At 39.7% G+C, this 26812-nt stretch overlaps 1 protein-coding gene across 3 annotated transcripts in view; it reads right to left on the minus strand.

Moving 5' to 3' along the window:
* LOC106095118 (band 7 protein AGAP004871) overlaps window positions 1–26572 on the minus strand; it is a 62576-nt gene extending 36004 nt beyond the window's left edge. Inside the window, exons 1-3 of one of the 3 annotated variants that reach the window (XM_059360793.1) lie at window positions 26489–26572; window positions 11388–11487; window positions 11154–11165 (exon numbers count right to left, since the gene is read on the minus strand). In XM_059360793.1, the coding sequence (XP_059216776.1) occupies window positions 11154–11165; window positions 11388–11478 (103 nt within the window). In that variant the 5' untranslated portion in view covers window positions 11479–11487; window positions 26489–26572. Of the gene's footprint in view, window positions 1–11153; window positions 11166–11387; window positions 11488–26061; window positions 26450–26488 lie in introns of those variants that run through there. The other 2 variants (XM_059360795.1, XM_059360792.1) reach the window with 2 other exon arrangements.
* Window positions 26573–26812: the final 240 nt, after the last annotated feature.

Genomic DNA, 26812 nt, shown 5'->3' on the forward strand with positions numbered 1-26812 from the left:
CTTCTAATGCTGACAACAATCTGAACAAATTCTGCCTACAGACAAGATCTTACCACCAGTTCTGAAAAAATTCTAAACGATGTCTGAACATCCTGTCATATGATTTTTTATACCCACTTCCATAGGATGGGGTACACTTATCTAGTCATTCCGTTTGTAACACCTAGAGATATTTATCTAAGACCCCATAGAGAATATATATTCCTAATCGTCTCGATCTAGCCATGTCCGTCCATCTGTCTGTCGAAATTTTACACAGACACTTAATATTGATGTCAAACGTTGGGGATCGCAAATGGGTCATGTCGGTTCAGATTTTGATATAGATCCTTTATAAGCCGGCTTCCCTGGAAGCCACGTTTTTCATCCGATTTAGCTAAAATTTTGCAGATAGTGTTCTATTATGACCTTGAACGACTGTGCCAAGTACGGTATAAATCGGTTTATGACCTAATGTAGCAACCATATAAACCGATCTCCCGATTTGATTTCTTAAGCCCTCACAAGCCCCAATTTTTTTCCCAATTTGGGGGAAATTTTGCACATAGTGTTCTTTTATGATTTCCAACAACTGTGTCAAGTACGGTTCAAATCGGTCTATAACCTGATGTAGGTCACATATAAACCAATCTTCTGATTTGAGCCTCTAGAGGGCGTAATTATTGTCCGATTTGGCTGAAATTATGCACAGTAACTTTATAAACTAACATACTTGACAAACATGGTTTGATTCGGTTCATAAGCTGATATAGCTTCAATAGCATATCAATTCTAATTCATTGTCCTTTATTTGCCTTTAAAGAGATAAGGGGCAAAAAACTTGACAAATGCAACTCGTGGTGAAGGGTATTTAAGTTTCAGCCAGGCCGAACCTAGCACGCTTATACTTGTTCTTTCTACGGAATAAACGTTTCTCCCCACTCCTTTTCCCGTTACCTCTCCTTCGTCTGACATTGGTACTGATTGCATTCTTGGCTTAGTAGGATTTCAATATTCTTGGCCGCACCAAGGATTTCTTGGGGGAGGCTTCTGGTGCCCAAGTACGGATTTCGCGGCATTTTCCATGGAGTGGGCAATGAATAGCTACTCCGCCGTTATATCATCGGGACAAGGAATGATTTTTTCAAACAGTTGGCTCAGTCGAGTGGAGTATGCAGTTGCCCTCTGTTGTGTTTGCAGCTTTTCAATGTCCAGCTTCCGTAAAGTAGCAAATCGTACTTTTCGTGCCATACTCAAACGGGGGCGAATGTTTTCTGCAACAAGGTAATGATACGATTTATTGTAATATTTGCTCCACGGATCGATCGTACCCCTGATGCTGTGGATGAATGCCTTCCATCTACAACAACGTGATCAATTTTGTTCCTTACTTTTTGATCTGGGGACAAGCATGTCGATTGTGAATTTGTTTATGTTGAAATCTGGTGATACTAACTACCATGTCTTTGTCGCGGCGAAATCTATTAGCTTCTAGTCATAATCGGACGTTATGTCGGGGAAGCTAAATTTTCGGCTGTTGGACCATAATGTCATCCCTAACAAAGCATTAAAATATCCCAGAACGATTTTAATATCATGGGCGGGGCAGCGGTCATATTCTCTCTCTAGGAGCTCGTAGAAAATATTCTTGTTCTGCTTGTCCTTGTCTTCCGTCGGGGCATGGGTACAATTAAGGCTGATGTTGAAAAGTTTGGCTTTTATGCAGATTGTGGCCTCTCATCCAGCGGAGAGGCGACTAACCACAAATCCACATCCAGATGCATGCCTTGTGTTATGGCAGCTATAGTATAGTTCATCGTTAGGTGTTGTAGTGACGCCATTCCCGGTCCATAGCTCTTCCTGTAAGGCAGTAATATCTACCTTGTACTTCTCCAATAAATCCGCCAGTGCGTATTCTGCACCTTCTCTATAAAGATTAAATACATTGCCGGTGCAGATCCGCACATCATGGTCTTTTTCTCATTTGCGTGGATCGCCAAAGTTAGAGTGGCGTTTGTTTTGCATATCCTTTTGTTTCTCAGATTGATTCTTATAGTTTTCCGGGGCGGGTTACTGGCCCAGCGCCCCAACCGCATAGGTTATGTGGAATGGCATATGTATCACTCGATGTCGCGAGCCGCTTTCTCCAAGATCATATGCTTGCTTCCAGCCGCTTTAATCAAACAGACACCGATGTTGTCCGTTGGCCACTGGCCATATGAAGGCGCAAATAACTTGCCTTGTTATTTCGAAAATCATTGGCACTCAGTATTAATACAGAATCAGTGTCATCTGACCCTCGCTGAGACTCTTCTCTGGAAATTGCTGAATGACCGCTGCCCCATTGGCAGCTACTCCGCATAAATACAAAGCTTTCCGAATCTGGACGCACCCACAGCTTAGACATTAAGATTGCTCATACCACACTTTAGGCCAACATTCAGCAAATTCGGAAGGAAATCAATCCAAAGTGTGGCCAAAATATCAAAAAATTTAAGTTACCCAGAGTAATTAAAACCGACAGGTAAACTGACTTACAGACCTTTCCAATAAGGTAGGAAAATCAAATTTCGTTTTGTTCCAAGTCAAATGGCATAGTGACGCCATGCTAAAGTGTTTGAAATCAACTTTTCACTTATGTGGCTAAGTATGTCTTCAGAACTTTTTCCAACTTTTCTTATACACTCAAACATTCAAACTATACGGAAAAGGACATGCAAGTGTCTTCTACAAAGTTCTAATTTTTAAAACAATAGCATGTGTATATTTTCCCGGGTTTCAATGTTAGAAACTTAGTTGAAAGTGTTTTGCATGATGTTTTGTTATACATAAGACTGTCCTATGCTATAACGAAGAAAAAGTTTTTTTGCAAATAGAGAAAGGCGTTCCCTTTATTTTTTCCCCTTTTGATTCCAAGAAGCAAAAATACGAAATATTATGGCGATCGGTAAAAGAATATCCGTGCCGATATGAATTAGAAAGTTGTAGATAACGCTTTTAAAGGAATCCAGTTCAGTATTTCGGGTCCTTACATGAAATCGGCAAACAAAGGAAATACGAACATGGAATTTATTATAAAAACGCAAACTGTACCCTTCACCGCTACCGTGTCTGTGATAAAATGTACGATTTGTCTCAGTACTTCTTAATGGTTTGGCTTAACCATGTCCGTCTGTCCACATATCCTTTCAGTAACGATTGCCCGTTTGTAGTTTTTTTTTTAATCATAATCGCATATGTAACCCAATCATCACAAAATTTTCCACACATCATTTTTTTCAGCCCGAGGAGATGCGCTGTAAATTTTGGCGAAAATCGGTTCAGATTTAGATATAGCTGCCAAAATTGGCACGATCTACTTTTGTAAGGACATGGTTAGGTTAGGCTTAAATGACATGGTTAGGTTAGGCTTAAATGACATTTCTCTCAGCCATCAGACTGACATAGATGTTTTCGTCCATTGTGATACCACAGGAACAGGAGAAAGACGCCTTCTAGTACCAACCGTTCAACCATTCAGATCGCTTTAAAAAGCCCAACAACTTGCGAATGTTCACATAAGCTAAATCAGACAAGTTCTCAAAGAAATGGGAACTTAAAGTGGAACTCCTTCTGACTGCCAGTACGAGACACACACACAGCAGATGTTCTATAGTCTCCTCTTCCTAGACATCCTCACAGCTTCTGCAAAAGTCGTTAGTTGCTACCTTCAGTCTGTCAGCATGTTTTCCGATTAGACAATGACCCGTCATGACGGATACAGCGACTGAGACGTCTGTCAGCGACTGCAAAGCGGTAGACCTCTTCCAGACTAGATTAGGCCACATAGTTTTGGAATGCTCACAGCAGCCTTTTGTGACCATCCATCATTCGTTGCCCTTCGGGCCTGAATCTGGAAACTTAGCTTACATGTCCCTAGAAGCATACCCACAAATTCCAGTTCCTGTAGTTCTCAGTCTCGCAAGCTCGTCTGCTCTTAAATTCCCGGCAATATCTTTTTGGCTCGGCACTCAGAACAGGTGAATTTTAAACTGTTCAGCCATCTCGTTAAGACTGTTGTAGTCGAGGGCTGTTTTTGAATTCAGAAATATGTTCCCCAAGGATTTAGTGGCTTACTGGCTTTCACAGAAGATATTTATGCTAATTGTCGTTATGATGTTATCTCTTAGCCATTTGATACCATTTTCAACCGATATGCACGAAATTTGCTCTCAAAGCCTTTGCCAAATGTCATCTGAATCGTTTTAGATTCATGGCGCTTTTTTTGGGCTTCGTGATGATCGAAAGCGATACAGAAAAGATAAGAAAAAAGGACTGAGTCAAAACGTACATTAAATTGCTGCCACAGTAGTGGTAAAGGGTACAGTTTGTCTTTCTATGATAAATTCTGTACGAATGGTTTCTTTGTATAGCAATTTCAAGCTAGGTGCTAAAATATTCAACAGGATTCCTTTAAAAGCACTACATCCACCTTTGGACGTCATGTCGGTACGGGTTACTATTAACCTATCGCTATGAAATTTCGCATGCTGCTTATTGGGATTACAAGGAAACAAGTAAAAATTTGATAAGTTCGGCCGCGCCGAATATTGGGAACGCACCACCAAGGACTCTGCTAAATATTTATTCAAACTAATATTAGTTCAAGGACATAATTATATTCTACATACCAAACTTCTGGTAAACCAGCAAAAATTAAAGCCTTTGGGAATCGAACAAGGATGATCGAGAGACGAGTTTATATGGGCTGATTTAAGCCCTACTTAGCACATTTGTTGGAAGTCATAACAAAACACAGCATGCAAAATTTCAGCCAAATCGGAATAAAAATTGCAGCTTGTTGGGGCTCAAGAAGTTAAATCGAGAGAAGGGTTTATATGTGAGCTATACTAGGTTATAGACCGATTTTGACCATGCTTGGCACAATTCTTGGAAATCACAACAGAATACTACGTGCAAAATTAAAGCCAAATCGGATAAAAATTTCAGCTTGTTAGGGCTCAAGAGGTCAAATCGGGAGATCGGTTTATATGGGAGCTATATCAGGTTGTAGACCAATTCAAATTATACTTGCACATGCAAAATTTCAGCCAAATTGGACAAAAATTGTGGCTTGTAAGGGGGTCATGAAGTCAAATGGGGAGATAGATTTATATGGGGGCTATAACAGGTTATGGACTGACTGTGCCAAGTATCGTGCACAGTTGTTGAAAGTCATAACAGAACACAACATGCAAACACTATCAGCAAAATCTGGCAAAAACTACTAAAATCTAAAATATTGTAAGGTGATACAAACGGAATGACGAGATTAGTATACCCCCATCTTATGGTGGTTGGTAAAAAATAGAGATATTGAGCTGAAACTTTCACAGATTCTTTTTTTGTCCATAGGCAAGTTAAGTTCGAAGATGGACTATATCGGACTATATCTTGAAATAGCCCCCATATAGACCGATCCGCCGATTAAGGGTCTTAGGTCCATAAAAGCCGCATTTATTATCCGAATTCGCTGAAATTTGGGACAGTAAGTAGTGTTGGCCCTTCGATCTCTTTCTTCATTGGCCCTGATCGGTCAAGATTTGGATAAAGCTGCGATATAGACCGATCCGCCTTTTTAAGGTCTTGGGCCCCTAAAAGGCGCGTTTATTGTCTAATTTCGCCAAAATTTTGGTCAGTAAACTGTCTAAGGCCCTTCGACATATTTCATCAATTTGGTTCAGATCGGTATATAGACCGATATCTCGGTCTATATGGCTTTGGGCCCATAAAAGCCACATTTATTATCCGATGTTGCGGAAATATGGGGCAGTGAGTTATGTTAGGTCCTTCGACATTCCTCTTTAATTTGGCCTAGATCAGTTCAGATTTGGATATAGCTGTCATATAAGCCGATCTCTTGATTTAAGGTTTTGGGCCCATAAGAGTCGCATTTATTATCCGATTTCGCCGAAATTTAGGACAGTAAGTTGTGTTAGGCCCTTCGACATCAATCCTCAATTTGGTTCAGATCGGTCCAAAGTTTGATATAGCTGCGATATATACATATATATCGATTAAATATTTTGGGCCCATAAAAGCCGCATTTATTGTCCGATTTCGCCAACATTTTTGGGGCAGTGAGTTGTGGAAGGCTCTTCGACATCTTTCTGTAATTTGGGCCCCGATCGGTCCAGATTTGGATACAGCTGCCATATAGACCGATCCGCCGATTTAGGTCTTGGGCCTTAAAAGGCGCATTTATAATCCGATTTCGCTGAAATTTGACCCAATGACTTTTATTAAGCTTTTCGACATCCGTGTTGACCCGAACACTTCTTATTAGTGTAGGTCGGTTGGGATTGTAAATAGGCTATATCGGTTCATATCTTGATATAGCTGTCATATAAACCGATCCGGGATCTTGATTTCTTCAGCCACTAGAGGGCACAGTTCATATCCGATTTGGCTGAAATTTTGCATGAGGTGTTTTATTATCAACTCCAACCATTGTGTTGAGTATGGTTGATTTCTTGAGCCTCCAGAGGGCGTAATTATTATCTTATTTGACTGAAATTTTGTACAACGGCTTCTCCCATGACCTTCAACATACGTGTTAAATATGGTTCGAATGGGTTTATAGCCTGATACAGCTCCCATATAAACCGATCTCCCTATTTCATTTCTTGAGCCCCTAAGGGGCGCAATGGTTACTCATATTGTCTGAAATTTTACACAATAACTTCTGCTAAGGTCTCCAACATTCAATTCGGTTATGGTCCGAATCGGACCATAACTTGATATAACTCCAACATTATAGCAATTCTTTTCTTTTATCCTTTGTTTGCCCAAAAAGAGATATTGGGAAAAGAACTCGACAAATGCGATCTATGGTGAAGGGTATATAAGTTTCGGCACGGCTGAACTTTGCACGTTAACTTGTTTTATTTTTCTTGGGACGCTCTAATATACAATACTTGCATATCCATTTTAAAATTCATCAAATGAAAAAGTTGTTATAGCTTATTCTGCGTTATAGTAAAAAAACAAACTTTAAAATCCAAAGACGTAAGCATTCAAAATATATATAGAGCCATTAGCAAACTTTTTTGAAAGCAAAATTATTTCAAGAGCTAATTTTCTTTTCCTTTTTTTAGGGGCAAGCGTTTTTCCGTGACGCAGTGCATGAAGGTAAATATACAAATTGGTAATTGTTGTTTGACAGTTTCAGTGTTTCAAATTTTAAAAGAATATTAAATAACCTAGCAAGCAGGCAGGATAATTGTGGCTATAGACCATTAACGTAAGTGCTTTGTTTTCAAAGAATAGAATGGCAAATAACTTTTAAAGAGGCAGGCATATGTTGCATATGTTAATAAATATTTCAAGGGTAAATCTATTATATAACAAGAAAGAGCGTGCGTGGCCGGGCCGAATCTTATATACCCTCCACCATTGATCGCATTTGTCGAGTTCTATGCGCGGTATCTCTTTTTAGACAAACATAGAATATTGAATAAGAACTGTTATGCTATTGGAGCTATATCAAGTTAAAGCCCGATTCAGACCATAAATGAATGCCGAACATTGTAGAAGTCATTGTGTAATATTTCAGTTCATTCGGATAAGAATTGCGCCTTGTATTTATATTGGATTTGCGCCATATTTAGCACTGTTATTGGAAGTCACAACAAAACACCTCATGCAAAAACGGATGAGAATTGAGCGCTCTAATGGCTCAAGAAGTCAAGATCTTAGATCGGTTTATATGAAAGCTATACCAGATTATGTACCAATTTTAATCATACTTAACACAGTTGTTGAAAGTGACACGACGTGCAAAATTTCAGTTAAATTGGAGGAGAATTGCGCCCTCTAGAGGCTCAAGAAGTCAAGACCCAAGATCGGTTTATATGGCAGCTATATCAAAACATGGACCGATTTGGCTCATTTGCAATACCAACTGACCTACATTAATAGAAAGTATTTGTGCAAAATTTCAAGCGGCTAGCTTTACTCCTTCGAAAGTTAGCGTGCTTTCAACAGACAGACGGACGGACGGACGGACGGACAGACGGACATACGGACAGACGGACGTACATGGCTAGATCGACTTAAAATAACATGACGATCAAGAATATATATACTTTACGGGGTCTTAGATGCATATTTCGAGGTGTTACAAACAGAATGACGAAATTAGTACACCCCATCCTATGATGGAGGGTATAAAAATGAAATTGTTGCGCTTTGTTTGTTAGTTTGATTGTCTGTTCCGTATAGACTCAAAAACTGCTGAACCAATTTTCATGAAATTTTCACAAATGGTAGAGTTTGGGCCCCCGGTGAAAATAGGGTACTACATTTTTTGATATCTGAAGGGGGGCGGACCCTCCCCCATACCCCAGTTTTCAAAAACGCCAGATCTCGGAGATGGGAGCACCAATTTAAACGAAATTTTGTATGTCACTTAATGGTATCTCAAAAACACGAAATTGGTTCCAATAACCTGGGGGGACGCCCCATCCCAAAACCTACCCGTGCCGACATGTTTACTAATTGGGACAATATGGGTATCAAATGAAAGGTATTTAAGAATAGAGTACGAACTTGATATACAAATTTCGCCCAAAGTGTTCAAAGGGGTCCCCTACCCCCCAAAAAAACCCCCAACAGGTCTTTTTCAACGCTTTGGGCAATATGGGTATTAAATGAAAGGTATTCAAAAGTAGAGTACAAATCGAACATAAAAATGTATCTCTTAGTGTCTGAGGCGCCTCCCAAGCCCCAAAACCACCCCGCTCGGAATTGTTTACCAATTGGGACAATATGGGAATCAAACGAAAGGTATTTAAAAGAAGAGTATGAACTTGGTATACAAATTTCGCCCCAAGTATACGGGGGGTCCCCCACCCAACCCCCCAAGAAAACTCTTTCACCGCTTTGGGCAATATTTGTATCAAATGAAAGGTATTTAAAAGTAGAGTACCAATCGAACATAAAAATGTATTCCTTGGTGTCTGAGAGGCCTCCCCACCCCCCCAAAACCCCCACGCAAGGCATACTTACCAATTGATACAATAAGCATATCAAATGACAGCTATTTAAAAGTAGAGTAAAAATCTGACATAAAAATATGTTCCTTGGTATCTGAAACGCCTCCCCACCCCCCAAACCCGCCAGCAGGGCTTATTTACCAATTTGGACAATATTGATATCAAATAAAAGGTGTTTAGAAGTGGAGTGCACATCTGTTATAAGAATTTGGTCCAGGGTGTCTACAGGGCCTCCCCAATCCCGAAACCCCTTAAACGGGCGTGAATGGCCTTTGGGAGTTGACTAAGAATCTGGTATACATATTTAGGATAGAGTCTGGGACCGGCCCACCCACTAAATACCCTTCAATAGCACTGTAGATCGATCTGGGTCACGTCCAGCCGTCCTGCCGTTCAGCAGGATATGTATATAGCGACAATAAAGGACATAAATTGTCTTTTGGGTCTTAGCGTCGGGGCGATAAAAACAACACCAAACTGTCATGTAGGACAACCGAGAATAAATTGTACTCAAATTAAAGGATGTGTTAGAGGGCAATCCACCACCCACTATCCTACCCAAATAAAAGGAATTTAAAATAATATATGAAGGCCGATCAGGATAGAAGAGGACAGCAATACAATAGCATTAGTAGTAGTAGAGTACACAGTTTACCCTCAAATTGGGATAGACGCAGGAGGATCTACGGATCTTTAGAAATGTGGTATCCCGACTGGTAGCTTTGAAATATGATTTCGAATGTAGATAACCAAAACAACCACAAAATAATAATTTTGTGTGGATCTATACGAAACCCGTTGCCCTGAATATCTTGATAGCCACCTTCAAAATGTTTGACATTATGGGGCCAAACCAAATCGTGCTCTACCACGATGCAGATACTGTTTCAGTGTCCGCCCCCTAAACTCCCTTCAAACCGACCATGTTTGCCTACAATGGCAATGAGGCACACAATTGATAAGTATTTGATACTAGAAGAAGAATTTGACATCCAAGTGTTTGGGGGTCGTCTCACCCCATAAACTCCCACTAAACCAATGGCGATTGGGGCTCAAAAAAAAATTTTTGAGAGTAGCGTGTGTGGCTACCCCACCCGGCATTCCCCTCAAACTGGACATATTTGTGGTTTATGGCAAAAAGGGGCTCAAATCTGGTATCTGTTTTATGGCCAAGAGTTTCAGGGACGTCTCACCTCATAAAATTCCCCTAAATTATACATATATACCGACTATAGCAATATGTAGCTTAAATTTGGTGTTTTAATCTAATATCCACTTTCGGGGCAAAGGGTTTGGCAACTCTAATCCACCACCAAAACCAAGAGAATGAAGTAAATCTAACATCCAAACTTTAATGGGCGCATCCTCCCTTTACCCTTTTTCAAAAATGTCTGATCTCGGAGATGAGGGGGCGATTTAAGCGAAATTTGGTTTGTTTATAATAATTCAAAAACAGAAATGTGGTATCCTTATTTAGGGCGGGATATCTAGGAGGCCCGCTCCACCTCCAAAACCCTTCAAATGGAAATATAAACCAATAATGACAATATGTGGCTCAAATGAAAGGTATTTGAGACGGGATCACGAATATGGGCGTCCACTTCACCCCCAAAAACCGGATATATTTACCGATCACAGAAATATAAGGCTCAAATGAAAGGTATTTGGGAGTAGAGCACGAAAATGATATCCACATTGGGGAGAAATATCTGAAAGGCCGTACATGCACCCCAAAACAGGACTTATTTCCTGCCAGTGTCAGTATAGGGCTCTGATAAAATAAGAGAGTGAAAGAAAGCACAGCGGGGCGGGCCCTGTCCAGCTAGTAGTTTCTATAAACAAAACTTTCACAGAAACGTTTGAAGAATTTTTCTATTTAAATTAAACGTGTAAGGTAGTGTCTGTTTGCGCATTATGAAAATGCTTATCGTCTTACATAGTTTGATGCAATGACTCCTCAACTGCCATGACGCCTTTTATGTGGCTTAATATTTGATAATTTGCATAAATTCTCCTTAGAAGAAACCACATCTTTGTCATTAAGTATGACAAATTGGTGATTCTTTTTTGCCAGAGCTGACCCAATTTTCATAGACTTCATGCATTTTAAATGTTATTACAAAATATTGCTATACTTACTTAACCTTCGTACTAATTAGAGCAGTTTAGGAGCAAAATCAGTTCATTCATTCCAAGTTACAAGGCAGTCACACAGTTCATGACATCACATGTTAACGAGCACATGGAGCAGCATCCAAAACAGATGGCAAAAGAAACGGTAAAGCAAAGTTAAGACACCCACAAACACCCATGTATTAGAGTTTGTGAAACGCCATGTGTCTCCAATTAAAATCTATGCGACCATTTACTTACTCCTCAGCATGCGTTCCCGATACTCATCGTCCCTTTGTAAGGCAATGCTATTGCCATTCGACATTGAGGAAATCGGCAAAGGCGTCTCCATTGCAACACTCTAAAGGCGGAAATAAAAGACAGGATAGAAAATTTTAACACAACTTGAGATGCAAACGCAAGACAAAAACAAAATGTAATCATGCTACAAACAAATTTACATAAAACGGGAACACGGTATATACAAAACAAGAATCATTTCTAAAACGCCGTTTACCGAAAGACAAGAACATCCTTACGGGGCGGCAAAGAGAAAACATCAACAAAATTTACATAAACTCAAATTACTCGGCACACGAATGACTTGACACCACCTATGGCCGTGGGAAGAGACAAGCATTGTAGTCTTTGAGGGGCCAGGTTTAAATTTGTTTTGGTTTGGGTGTATTTTTCGATTATTGGATTACAAGCGAGTATGTAGTGGGTAAAATAGGGGCTGGGAAAAGTCTAAGCGATCAGCCAGAGAATCACTAAAAAGTTTCCATATGCACAAACACAGATTATTTTGGGTGTTGAGACAGACCACTGAATTCAAAACTGAAATAAGGTGAAGTGAGAAATGTTGGTTAGCCTAGGTTAGGTTGAAAGCATGGCCAGATTTTAATCCGCCCCATGCCATGCCAGTAATCCGCTTGTTGGGCGCTTTAAATCCGAAAATTAATCCCAAAGTCATCTATGCCCCTAGTTCAGTTCATGAACTTTGGGTATTGACTATGCAAATGTGCTAACGTCTCATCGGTTTCCCTTCATGCCCTACAAACGATGTCTATTCTATTGGAAATAAGTCCACAATTTTTTTCTGTTAATCTCAAAGGTAGCAAATGTTTAAGACATTTGTAGAGGAGGACATAGGCTTTCAGGATAATGGCATTTTTATACCCACCACCGTAGTATGGTAGTATACTTATCTAGACATTCCGTTTGTAACACCTCGAAATATTGATCTGCGACCCCATAAAGGATACATATTCTGGATCGTCTCGACATTCTGAGTCTATCTGGCCATGTCCGTCCGTCTGTCTGTCGAGGTAGCAGTCGAACGCGTAAAGCTAGCCGCTTGAGATTTTGCACAGATACTTACTATTGATGTAGTTCGTCGGGGATTGCAAATGGGCCACATCGGTTAAGGTTTAAATTTGGTTCCCAAATAAGCCGATCTCTCGATTAACATCGTTCGATTCCTGGAAGCTTTAATTATTACCTAGTTTGACAGAATTTTGGTACATAGAGTAAACTTAATTTTGTGTAAATTTTAAGCAGAATTTGTGGTGGTAGGTTCCCAAAATTCGGCGCAGTCGAACTGAAAACGTTTCTAGTTTTATATACCCACCATTGAAGGATGGGGTTATATATATTTTCCATTCCGATAACAAAACTCGAAATATCCATTTCCGACCCTATATAGTATTCTTGATTGACGTAATACTCTAAGACGATCTAGCCATGTCGATTTCGCAGTATTAAGCTCTTCAACATCCCTGTTCCATATATCCTGGTGACATCATTGGACCATACTTCTTCAAAGAAGATGCGAATCGTAACGTTATTATGAATGGCGATCGCTACCGTGGGATTGTATCCAATTTTTTTCCCCAAAATGCAAGAGCTTGACTTGCATGTCATGTGGGTTCAACACATGCCACATAGCACACGTAACAATGGACTTATTTTGGGTGTACATTTTATTTGATGTTCGGGACCGGTCAACCGTGCGATTTAATGACTTAAGACTACTTTTTGTGGGGCTATGTTAAAGTTCATGTCTCTACAGACAAGCCCGCTTCAACTGATGCATTGGAAGACAACATTGTGAGACACCGGCCGAAAAATTTGGAAAGAGTATGTCAAAATTTGGACTAAGCGGATGAACCATTTGAGGCGCAGCTACGGTCAACATTTGCATGAAATAATCTTCAAACATTAAATCATATGGACCATACTATCGATTTCAATAAAGATTTAATGCATTTTTCTGAATTTTTTTGAAAAACCCTATAGCTGTCATATATACCAATAATCCGATTTAAGTTCTTGGGCCCATTAAAGCGCAATAATTAACCGATTTCGCAGTAATTTGACACAGTGAGTTATATTAGGCCCCTTCACGTTCGTACCCAAATATGGTCTAGATCGGGCTTTATCCAAATATGGCTGACATATATACCGATCTCTAATTCCACTGATTACTGCGAAATTTGGCACAGAGCGCTGTGTTAGGCTCTTCGAAATCTGTGCCCTATATGGTCAAGATAGGTCTTTATTTGGATATAGCTGTCATGCATACCGGTCTCACAATTTATGGTATTGGGCCCAGTGCATTCAATATCCCATTTGAATGAAATTTAGTACAATGAGCTCTGTTAAGCCCATTGACGTTCGTACCCAGTATGGTCCAGATCGGACTATATTTGGATATAGCCGCCATAAATTCCGATCTCCCGATTTAAATTCTTGGGACCATAAGAGGTGCATTTATTAATTATTATTCATTATTATTTCAAATTTGGCACAGGGTGTGGTGTAAGGCTCTTCGACATTTGTGCCTCATATTGTCCACATCGGTGAATATTTGCATAAAGCCGTCATAAATAACAATCTACCGATTTAAGGTTTCAGGTCATAATAGATAAAGAGCCATAATCGATAATAGCTGCTAAGGTTTCATAAATGTTGCATTTTTCACCGGAATTGACGTAATGAGGGTAATCTGCACATCCAATGTTCGATCTAGCCATGTCCGCCTTTCGAAATCACGATAGAGATTGAACGCTCAAAGCTCCCCTTGAAATTTTGCACGGATACTTAATATCGATAAAGGTCATTGGGGATTGTAAATGGACCATATCGGTTAAGATTTAGATGTAGATTCCTTAAAAACCGATTTCCCGATTTGACTTCTTGAGCCCTTACAAGCCGCTATTTTTGTCCGATTTGGCTGAAATTTTGGATGTATTGTTCTGTTCAGACTTCCACCTAATTTCCTCTTTCCGCTTGTAACTCCTCCAAATATTCGTCCCTATAAATATATATATTCTTGATCGTCATAAATAAATATATATAACTTTCGTCCCCATAAATATATATAACTTTCTAAAGAGTAAGGCTAAGCGATTGATATTTAGCACAAATACGTTTTATCATATCGGTCCATGTTTTCACATAGCTGCCATATAAACTGATCTGAGATCTTGACTTCTTGTGTCACTAGAGGGCGGCATTCTTATCCGATGTGGCTGAAATTTAGCACGAATGGTATGTTATGACTCTCAACAACAGTGTTAAGTATCATTCAAATTGGTCTATAACCTGATATAGCTGCCATATAAACCGATCTTGGATCTTGACTTCTTGAGTCACTGAAGGACTCAATTCTAATTCAATTTGGCTGAAATTTTGCATGAGGTGTTTTGTATTGACTTCTAAAAACTGTGATGAGTATGGTTCAAACCAGCTCATAACCTGATATGGCTGTCATTTAAACCGATCGTGGATCTTGACTTCTTAAGCCTCTAGAAGGCGCATTTCTTACCCGATTTGGCTGAAATTTTGCATGAAGTGTTTTGTATTGGCTTCCAAAAACTATACTGAGTATGGTTCAAACCGGCTCATAACCTGATATAGCTGCTATATAAACTGATCGTGGATCTTGAATTCTTGAGCTATAGGAGGGCGCAATTCTTAACCGATTTGGCTGAAATTTAGGATGAAGTATTTTCTTCAAACTTCCAACAAATGTGCTAAATATAGTTCAAATCGGTCAATAAGCAGATATAGCCGCCATATAAATCGATCTTGGTGCTTGACTTCTTGAGCCATTAGAGGGTGCAATTCTCATCCAATTTTGCGGAAATTTAGAATGAAGTGTTTTGTTATGCCTTCCAAATACTGTTCTATGTATGGTTTAAATCCCTCCATAACATGATATAACTGCCACATAAAACGATCTGGGATCTTGACTTCTTAAGCCTTTACAGGGCGCAATTCTTAACCAATTTTGCTGAAATTTTGTACAATGGCTTCTCCCATAGGAGTAGAGTCATTCCATTTGTAACACCTCGGAATATTGATCTGCAACCGCATAAAGTACATATATTCTGGATCGTCTCGACATTCTGATTCGATCTAGAGATATCGAACGGATAAAGCTAGCCGCTTGAAACTTTGCACAGATACTTAATATTGATTTAGGTCGTTGGGGATTTTAAATAGGTCATATCGGTTCAGATTTAGATATAGTTCCCATATCAACCAATCTTCCGATTTGACTTCTTTAACCCCTGGAAGCCGCAATTTTTGTCCGAGATGGCTGAACTTTTGCAGATAATGTTCTGTTATGACTTCCAACAACTGTGCCAAGGACGGTTGAAATCGGTGTATAACCTGATATAGATCCCATATAAACCGACCTCCCGATTTGACTTCTTGAGCCCCTAGAACCCACTATTCTTATACGATTTGGCTGAAATCTTGCGCATAGTGTTCCATTAACTGTGTTTAATACAGTCCAAATCGGATTTTAACCTGATATAGCTCCCACATAAACTAATCTCTCGGTTTGAATTCTTCAGCCCTTACAAGCCGCAATTTTTGTCTGATTTGGCTGAAATTTTGCAGGCGGTGTTCTGTTACGACTTTCAATAACTGAGCTAAATACGGTTCAAATCAGTCAATAACCTGATATGGTTAGGTTAGATCAGATATTAATCCGCCCCATGCCACTATGGACAAACACCTAAGCCAGTAATCGGCTTGTTGTTCGCTCTAAAAACTATAGAGTATGTTAGGTTAGGTTAGGTTGAAAAGGGGGTGCAGATATTAATCCGCCCCATGTCACTATGGACATACACCTTAGCCAGTAATGGGCTTGTTGTGCGCTCTCAAAACTATAAAGTAACCTCTAAAAAGAAAATTTTAAGTTAGAAATTCCTGTTCCACAATGTTGCATGCGCATTCGTCGCCCACTCCCTTAACACGGACCGCGTCGTCCCGAAAGACTTCGGCTTAACCAAGTTTATTGACGGCAGTCCTCTATCCTTCATTGCCAAATCGTCTGCCCTTTCATATCCCCTTACTCCGTTATGGCTCGGCACCCAAACGATGCGGATTTTTCCATCCTCAGAGAAGGCGTTAATCTCCTTCTTACACTGCAAGACTGTTCGTGACCTTACCGTCCTGGTTGTTATTGCCATTATGGCAATTTTACAGTCGGTAAATATGTTCACACTCGACGTCCTCGCGTTAGCACCACACCACTTCATGCTTTCCGTGTTCGCCCGGATCTCCGCCTGCAGGACCGTATTCGGTCTTAAACAGATCTCAGTCTAAAACAGATCTCAGTCCCTGGATATACAATGTATACCCCCAGGCCCACTCTGTCCTCTAGCTTTGATCCATCCGTGTAACATGATCTTCCAGATGGCAATACTAGGGTCCCGTCAATCCAAGACTGTGCCGATGGCAGCAGTGCCCTAGGGGGCGTGATACTCATCGCTCCGCCTATGCCAAGACAACATGTTCTCTGAACCATGTTGCACTTTTTCTCCATAGCAGTCCACCAAACTACTGAGGCGTAAGTTAGTATTGGTCTAATCACGCTCCTGTAGAGCCAGTGGACTATCCTCGGATTCAGGCCCCATTTCGAGCCAACGGCCCGTCTACATAGTGCCCAACATCTGTGAGCCTTCTCAGTACGCTCCTGAATATGACACTTCCAATTTAGTTTCCCGTCCAAGATCGCACCTTGTCAGATATCGAAATCGTCGTATTGACGTGGTGCGTTAAATTGGCCCACCTTCGTCTTCCTCGTGAACAGGCTTAGCCCACTTTAACCTGATATAGCTTCCATGTAAACCGGTCTCTCGATCATCCTTCTTTGGTTCCTAGAAGCTTTAATTTTTAACAGAAGTTTGATATGTAGAATAAAATTATGCCCTTCAACTTAATCTATTTTGCATAAATTTTTAGCAGAACCCATGGTGGTGGGTTGTTCCCAAGATTCGGCCTGGCCGAACTTGTTTTCTTTCTTGGACCTTTCAGATTTTGATAACCACAGGAAGGCGCACGAACATCCACTTTCGATCAAGTTGCATGTTTTGCCGGAAATCCTGAATTGGTAAATAAAACATTAGCCTCTAGGCTATATATGTGAGATACAACAAAGGTATTCGATAATAGAAACATGAGCTAAGTCACAAATTTATGGTGTTACGATGTTATTTCTTTCAAAGACACAATGTCAAAGAATTTATTTGAAAAACTGTTCTAATAGGAAGCATTATAAATATATAGTACAATTTAGCACATATATAAAGCAACCAGGTAGCTGAGTTGGCAGTTTAAGGGCTCAAGAAGTCAAATCGGGAGATCGGTTTTTTTGGATCTATATCATGATCTTGACCTATTTTAACCGTACCTAGCACAGATGTTGGAAGTCATAACAGAACACTATGTACAAAATTTCAGGCAAATCAGATGAAAATTACGGCTTCCAGGGCCCAAGAAATCATATCGGGAGATCGGATCATATGGGATCTATATCAGGTTATACACAGATTTAAACCGTACTTGGCACAGTTGTTGAAAGTCATAAGAGAACACTATGTTCAAAATTTCATCCAAATCGGACAAAAATTGTGGCTTCCATGAGCCCAAGTGAAATCGGGAGATCGGCTTATATGGGAGCTATATCAGGTTCTTGACCGATTTGGATCGTACTCGACACTATTGTTGGAAATCATACCAGAACACCATATGCAAAATTTCAGCTTAGTTTGACAAAAATTCTGGCTTCCATGGGCTCAAGAAGTCATATCGGGAGATTGGTTTGTATGGGAGCTATATCCAAATCTGAACCGATATGGTCCATTTGCAATCCCCAACGACCTACATCAATATAAAGAAGTTGTGCAAAATTTCAAGCGCTAGCTCTACGCGTTCGACCGCTATCGTAATTTTGACAGACGGACGGACGGACATGGCTAGTTCAAATCAGAATTTCGAGACGATCAAGAATATGTACACTTTGTGGGGTCCTAGATCAATATTTCCATCCCTATTCTATGGTGGTGGGTATAAACATTCCAAAGTAAAACTGCTTCAAACCGACTGTTTAACCTATCCCAGTCCATAAATATTTTTGCATATTTCCATTTTGAGCACTAAATAGACTTAGTCTACTATGCAATGAAGGCACGCTACTTTCTGTATACGTCTCTACATGCTCGTAGCATACGTTGCTACAAAGACACTCATTGAAAAACTTTTCCGTGTTTCAATGGAGGATTCACATACACTTGATAATGATATTAGGAAAGGCTGTTAGCACGTTTGTGGATGAAGAAACATTTCCGAATCCATGTTGTAAATTATTTAAATTGCTCCTGCATTCGATGGTGGCATTGGAGTGAAATTACTGCCAGCTATGGAACAACCTCACAAGCATTCATTCCATTACACCCAAGCGCCGAAGCATCATCGCCATAGTGCCTCACATGCCTGTGGCGTTATGTCAGTTTGATTTAAATTTACATTGCCATGTTTGGTGATTTACTCGTACTCGTCTTGTACAAGTACAAGTTCAAAACATAACATGGGGGGGGGGGGGGGGGTTTGCATGTAATCTTATTGTTGCTTTGCTTCATTTCAGCTGTCATATGATTGCTAAGTGGTTGAAACGTTCGATCTTCCACACCATAACACGCATAGTAATGAAACAATTTAAGATTTATCAGCGACTTTATTTCAAGAATAACATTTTAAGCTTTATGCTTATATGGTGTCTCAATTCTGTTTTCAAACCACAAATTGCAACTGTAAAAATCGGAGACACCTCTCTTAACATAATCTCAAAGAATCTTATATTGCTGAAACAAGGATGGGTGCTCGTGGAAAAGCTTTATGTAGTTTGAGTGTAGTTAAATAAAAACTGAAGTCTCAGGGTTAAGAGCATTGACTCCATGGTTATGGCAAACCCAAAACTAAAGGAGAAGAAGTTTTGGTACACCCTTTTATAGTTCATCAAAATCAAATGGTCTATATCGAAAAGTAGACCTACGTACGCCGTGCATGGCATAAACGTAAGAAGAGAGTTCAATATTGCAAATGTCATCAATATTGGTTGGAAAATAACCCGTCTATGCCCTCAGTAAGTCTCTAAAGAGCTATAACGAAAAGTATGCATAGGTGAATCTCACGTTATATAAATGTTGGAGGATCTATGCATTATTTACCCACCAACGAAAGGCATGGGTTAGACTTTCCCATCTTATGTAACAGACATTTTTGTTTTTTTGTTTGCACATAGTGTAACTCTTACCCTCCAATTTTTTCCTTTTGATCCCAGAAAGCAAAATATGAAATATTGTGACGATCAGTTAACCAAAACCCGTGTCGACACGATGTCCAAAGTTGAATGTAGTAGTTTCTATGGAATAAAGTCGAGGATTATTTTACGTCCTTCAACGAAATTCGTAAACAAAGCACACACTTATATGGTATTCGTGGTTAAAACTTGAACTGCAACTAGCGTCAATATTGTGGCTACGGTGCTGTCTATGGTACGACTCAGAAATTGTTCCTGATACGGTTTAGCAATGTCCATCTTTACGCGAATCCTTGAGCACTGTAAGTTGTGCTGAATTTGGCCCATAAAGGACCCATTTATTGTCGGACTTTGCTAACATTTATCAGTGGGTTTTATTAAACACCTCGCCGTGTATGTTTCAATAGGTCAACATTAGCACCTGTCACCTGGTTAGGGGTGGCTGGAGGAGAGCAAATCGCTCGCTCGCAAATCGAGGGATGCATGTGCGACACCACATAACACATGCGGTTAGGGCGCTGAGCCAGTAATTCCCACCCGGAAAACTCACTGTGAAAATTTCAGCGAAATTGGACAATAATTGCGCATTTGTATATGGCAGCTATATCTAAGTATATCCAAACATAGCCCAATCTTCACCATACTCGGTACGAATGTCGAAGTGCCTTACAAGAACGATTGAACTAAATTTCCACAAAATCGGTTAATAAATTCACATATTATGGGTCGAAACCCTTAAATCGGTAAACAGGTATATATGACCATCCAAATCTAGACCGATCTGGCCCAAATCAACCAAGGAAGGACGAGAGACCTAAAGTAACTTACTGTTCCAAATTTCTCGCTTAGTTTGGTCCAGAATAGTTCAGATTTGGATATGGTTGCCATATATATGGATGGCTTAACATAACATGCTGTCCCAAATTTATGTGGCCCTTTTATGTGCCCAAGACCTCAAATCGAGAGATCGGTATGTAAGGCAGCTATTACCAAATCTGTGCACCGATCTGGGTCATATTGAACAAGGATGTCGACAGGCCTTACACAACCCGCTGTACCAAATCGTACAATATGAGCCCAAGACCTTAAATCGAGAGATCGGTATAAAGCAGCTTAACCCAAATCTGGACCGATCTGAGCCACATTGAACAGGGATGCCGAGAGGCCTAACAAAACTTACTGTTCAAAATTTCCGCACAATCGGATAATAAATGTGGCTTTAATGGGTCTAAGGCCTGAAATCGGCTTATCGGTATTTATGGGGGCTATTTCAAGATATTGTCCAATATAACCCATCTTGAAACCTAACCTGCCTATGGATAAAACAAAAATATGTGCAAAATTTCAGCTCAATGTCTCTATTTTTAAACCTACCACCTAGGATGGTGGTAAACTAGTCTAGTCATTCCGTTTGTAACGACTCGAAATATTAGTCTAAGGCCCCATAAAATATACATATATTTTTGAACGTCTCGACGCTCTGTATCGATCTAGCCGTATCCGTCCGTCCGACCGTCCGTCTGTCGAAATCACGATAGCAGTCCAACGCGTAAAGCTAGTCGTATGAAATTTTGCACAGATACTATATATTGATGTAGGTCGTTGAGCCATATCGGTTCAGATTAAGATATAGCTCACATAAAAACCGATCTCCCGATTTGACTTCTTGAGCCATTATAAGCAGCAATTTTGTCCGATTTGGCCTACATTTTGCACGTGGTGTTCCGTTATAACTTCCAGCAACTGTGGTAAGTACGGTCCAAATAGGTCTATAACCTGATATAGCCACCATGTAAAGCGGTCTCTCGATCATCCTTGTGCGGTTCCTAGCAGCTCTTATTGTTGCTGTTTTGACAGAAGTTTGGTATGCAGAATATAATTAAATTTATGTATAATTGAATTTATTTTTTATAAACTATTTGGAGATTCCATGGTGGTGGGATCCCAGGATTCGGCCCGGCCGAACATTGCACGCTTTTACTTGTTAAAGACTGTAATGCGACTTCAACAGACATACCCACCACCGAAAGATGAGGGTATATTAATGTTGTCATTCCGTTTGCAACACATCGAAATATCCATTTCCGACCCTATAGAGTATAATTATTCTTGATCGTCTTAAAAATCTAAGACGATCTAGCCATCTCCGTCCGTCTGTCCATCTGTCTGTTGAAATAAGGCTACAGTCTTGAAAATCGAGATATTGAGCTGGAACGTTGCAGATTTTTTTTTTGTCTATATATAAGCAGGTTAAGATCGAAGATGGGCTATATCGGACTATATCTTTATATAGCCCCCATATAGACCGATCCGCCTATTTAAGGTCATAGGCCCATAAAAGGCACACTCCTTATCCGATTTTGCTGAAATTGGTTACAGTTAGTTGTGTTAGACCGTTCGACATCCTTCTTCAATTTGGCAATGATCGGTAAAGATTTGGATATAGCTGCGTATACATCGATCTCTCGATTTAGATTTTTGGCCCATTAAAAGCGCATTTATTGTTCGATTTCGCAGATATTTGGGACAGTGAATTGTGTTAGGCCCCTGGACATCTGTCTGTCGGACATTTATTGTCCGATTTCTCTGCAATTTGGAACAGTGAGGTGTGTTAGGCCCTTCGACATATTTCTTCAGTTTTGTCCAGATGGGTCCATATTTGAATATAGCTGTCATATAGACCGATCTCTCGATTTAAGGTCTTAGGCCCAAACAAGGCGCATTTAATGCCCCATGTCGCCGAAATTTGCGCCAGTGAGTTGTGTTGGGGCCTTCAATATCCTTCTTCAATTTGGCTCAGATCGATTCAGATTTCGATATAGCTGCCATATAGACCGATTGAAAGTCTTGGACCCATAAATGGCGTTTTTATAGTCCGATTTCGCTGAAATATGACACAGTGACTTATGTTAGGCTTTTCGACACCTTTATCGTATATGGTTTCAATAGGTCTATATTTCGATATAGCTACCAAATTGACCAATATTGTGTTCTATAAAATTGAACAATGACTCGTACATATAAGACCACTCAATGTCCGAGCCGAGTTTGGTCGAAATCGAACCATATTTCGATATAGCTGCTACGGGGTTATAAATTATGCCTTTTTCACCGGATTAAGACGAAAGGTCGTTTACATATACGCCCAAGGTGGTGGGTATCCAAAGTACAGTCCGACCGAACTTAACGCCTTTTTACTTGTATTTATTTTTTTAATTTTTTTACCCTCCACCATAGGATGGGGGTATACTAATTTTGTCATTCTATTTTTACCTCCTCGAAATATTTGTCTGAGACACCATAAAGTATATATTTTCTTGATCGTCATGACATTTTAAAATGATCTGGCCTTGTCCGTCCGTCCGTCTGTCGAAAGCACACTGACTTTCTAAGGAGTAAAGCTAATCGTTTGAAATTTTGCTTAAATACTTCTCATTAGTGTAGGTCGGTGAGGATTGTAAATGAGTCATATCGGTCCATGTTTTGATATAACTGCCATATAAAGCGATTTTGGATCTTGACTTCTAGAGCCACTAAAGGGCGCAATTCTCATCTGATTTGTATGAAATTTTGCACGAGGCGTTCCGTTATAATTACCAACAACTGTGCTAAGTTTGGTTAAAATCGGTCTATAATCTGATATGCAAATGCAAATTTTGAACATGAACATTTCACTAAGGAACAGGGGCAAACTTCTCACATATCAAAGAATGCAGTGCGATTCAAGTTTAAGCTCAATGATAAGGGGCCTCCTTTTTATAGCCGAGTCCGAACGGCGTGCCGCAGTGCTACTCCTCTTTGGAGAGAAGATATAACCTGATATAGCTGTCATATAAACCGATCTGGGGTCTTGACTTCTTGAGCCTCAGGAGGGCGCAATTCTTCTCCGATTTGGCTGCAATTTTGCATGACGTGTTTGGTTATGACTTCCAACAACTGTACTAGGCATAGTCGAAATCGGTCCATAACCTGATATAGCTGTCATATAAACCGAATTGGGAACTTGACTTCTTGAGCCTCTAGAGGGCGCAGTTATTGTCCCATAAACTGAAATTTTGTACAACAGCTTCTTCCGTCACTTTCAACATGCGTATCAAATATGGTCTGAATCGCTTTTTAGCCTGATACAGCGCCATATAAACCGATCTTTTTATTTTACTTCTTGAGCCCCTAAAGGGCGCAATTCTGCAATATTTAATTCAATTATGGTGCGAATTCGACCGTTGCTTGATATAGCTCCAATTGCATAACAATTTTTTCTTTTATCATTTGTTTGCCTTAAAAGAGATACCGGGAAAGGAACTCGACAAATCTAATCCATGGTGGAGGGTATATAAGATTCGGCCCGGCCATACTTAGCACGCTTTTTCTTGTATTTATTTTTTTTTCATTTTTTTCTGTGTAGGCATTTGCTTCATAATTATACCCTACACCACCACTGTGGTACAGGGTATTATAATTTTGTGCATTTGTTTGTAACGCGTAGTTTGAGAAGTGCTAAATCCTTGGATAATTATACCCATCGGCTTTGAATCACTTTCTGATTCGATTTAGCCACGTCCGTCTGTCTGTCTCTCCATATATTTTTGAAATCAAGGTACAGGTCGCATTTGTTGTCCGATTTTCAAAAAAATCTTGCACAAGTAACTTTTTTTGTCCAAGGACGAGCGCCTTTGACTTTGGTAAAAATAGGTTCATATTTAGATATAGCTGCCATATATATATATTTCATCCGATATGCCTTTTTAAAGCTGTAGAAGCCACAATATTGGTCTGATCTTTACCAAATTTGGCACGAAGTGCTTTTTATGACATTTTAATACGTACGCAAATCGGATCAGATTTAGATATAGCTCGCATATATATGTTTCATATGATGTGGCCTTTCAGTCTTTAGTATCCACACTTTTGGTCCGATCATTACAAAATGATGCATAAGATATTTCGTATGACCTCTTAATACGTGTACTTAATTTCATCAAAATCGGTTCAGATTTAGATATAGCTCCCATATATACCTTTCATCCTATATGCCTTTCTAATGCTGCAGAAGCCAAAATTTTAGTTCGATCTGTACCAAATTTGGCTTGATGTGCTGTTTTTGACGCCCCAATATATGTGCGAAATCATCAAAATCAGTTCAGTTTTAGATATAACTCACCTATATATCTTTCATCCGATTTGACCTATTAAGGCTGTAGAAACCATCATTTTGATCTGATGTTTACCAAATTTGGCTTGATGTGCTGTTTTAACGTCCTCATATATGTGTGCAAAACTTCATCAAAATCGGCTTAGATTTAGATTTATAACTGTCATATATATCTTTCATCCGATGTGACCTATCAAAGCTGCAGAATCCACAATCTTAGTTCGATCTTTACCAAATTTGGCACGAATTGATTTATTGACATCCTAATATATGCGAAAAATTCCATCAAAATCGGTTCAGATTTAGTTGTAGCTGTCATATATATCTTTCATCCGATATGGCCTTTTAAGCTGCAGAAGCCACAATTTTGGTCCGATATTTACAAAATTTGGCATTTGACGTCTCAATATGTGCGCAAAATTTCATCAAAATCGGAGCAGTTTGATATGTAGGTAAGATAAGGTAAGTGTGGCAGTCCTTTACAAAATCACTTAGACAATTTTAAATCCATTGTAGTATCACAGTAGCAACAGACCAAGGCCTCAGATGGGAACCCACGTTTTCGCAATCCAATTACGTTTCCAACTCGGCTACAGGAGTGCCTACATTTATATGTAACTCCCATGTATATATTTTTTGTAGCCGATATTTGCTTTTATGCCCTCGGCAGCCAGAATATGACTCTTATTGTAAAAAAATCTTGCTGATTTATTCGGTATTTTAGTAAGCATACATAATTAAAGACTGACAAGATTTGGAAAAAGGTTCTATTTATTAAAAGTAGTGGCTAGACTCGATGGTGTATGGTATTATATAGTCGCCTGCGCTCGACCTTTCCCTACTTTTTTTGTGAATGTATTTCTTAGAAAACTTCTTATATATCTCACCCTGTTTTTGCTTTTCACCTATACTTTTTTTTCTCACTCTGATATCGCAATGGACCAAACTTTCCTTCGAGTGAACCCAACTTTCATGTTGGGCTACCCAATGAACCTAACCTAGGTCAATATTTAAAGCAAAGGTGAGAGCAATTGAATTTCATAAACCGCTCACAAATCTTTTGATTCCACTTTTTGCTATTAACACATGTCGCAAGCATTGTAACTTTGCATGCAATATTATTCTCAACTAAGACAAACACAAAACAAATCGTCATCAAATACCAAGTGTGTGCGCTGCGTATCCACCGATCCTTCGCTGCTCCACAATTCTAAATCGTCTTTCATCATATTTGTCTTCTTATTAAGGAGTCTTTATAAGTCATGCATTTTTGGGAAAAATCACAAATGTCCTTTGTAATACAATGGTCACTAAAACACACAGCACAGAAACACCAGATACACACGACAAAATGACAAGCGGACAATTTTCATTCCAACCAAGTTAATTTTTTTAATGGTCTTTACGTGCAATTTTGAAAAGATTTCCAGAAATTGATTAACAAAACTCTGTACGAATGACGGACAATGACAACGATGACGACGACGCCTGCAACAACTCCACAAGGACCAAGGCAGTTGCTCAACTGACCAACCAGCCAACGGAACCACCTGCTAGCCAGTCAAATAATTCACATTTCACAGCACTTACAACGTTAACTCTCGGTGTTCTAGTCAAAGGACTTGTTGTACTTGTTGGACTTTAATGGCGTTCTGGTGGCCGAGGCAATAAAACGAATACTAAAATGTCCAAAACACCTTTGCCGCTAATTCAACCATGGTGTCAATCCGGACATGGGACCATTAAGGCAAATGGCTATACAGCACGCACCCACACACGCTTGCAAACATGCCACACATTTTAGCCCATGTGCACAGTTCAACACACAGGTACAGAGACCAAGAGGCCAAAGAGCCCTAACGCAGGCAGAGAGCAATACATCGACAGTAACCTCCAGACTTAATAAATTATTAA

This window comes from Stomoxys calcitrans, chromosome 1, assembly GCF_963082655.1.
Source record: "Stomoxys calcitrans chromosome 1, idStoCalc2.1, whole genome shotgun sequence".
NCBI classification, from domain to species: domain Eukaryota; kingdom Metazoa; phylum Arthropoda; class Insecta; order Diptera; family Muscidae; genus Stomoxys; species Stomoxys calcitrans.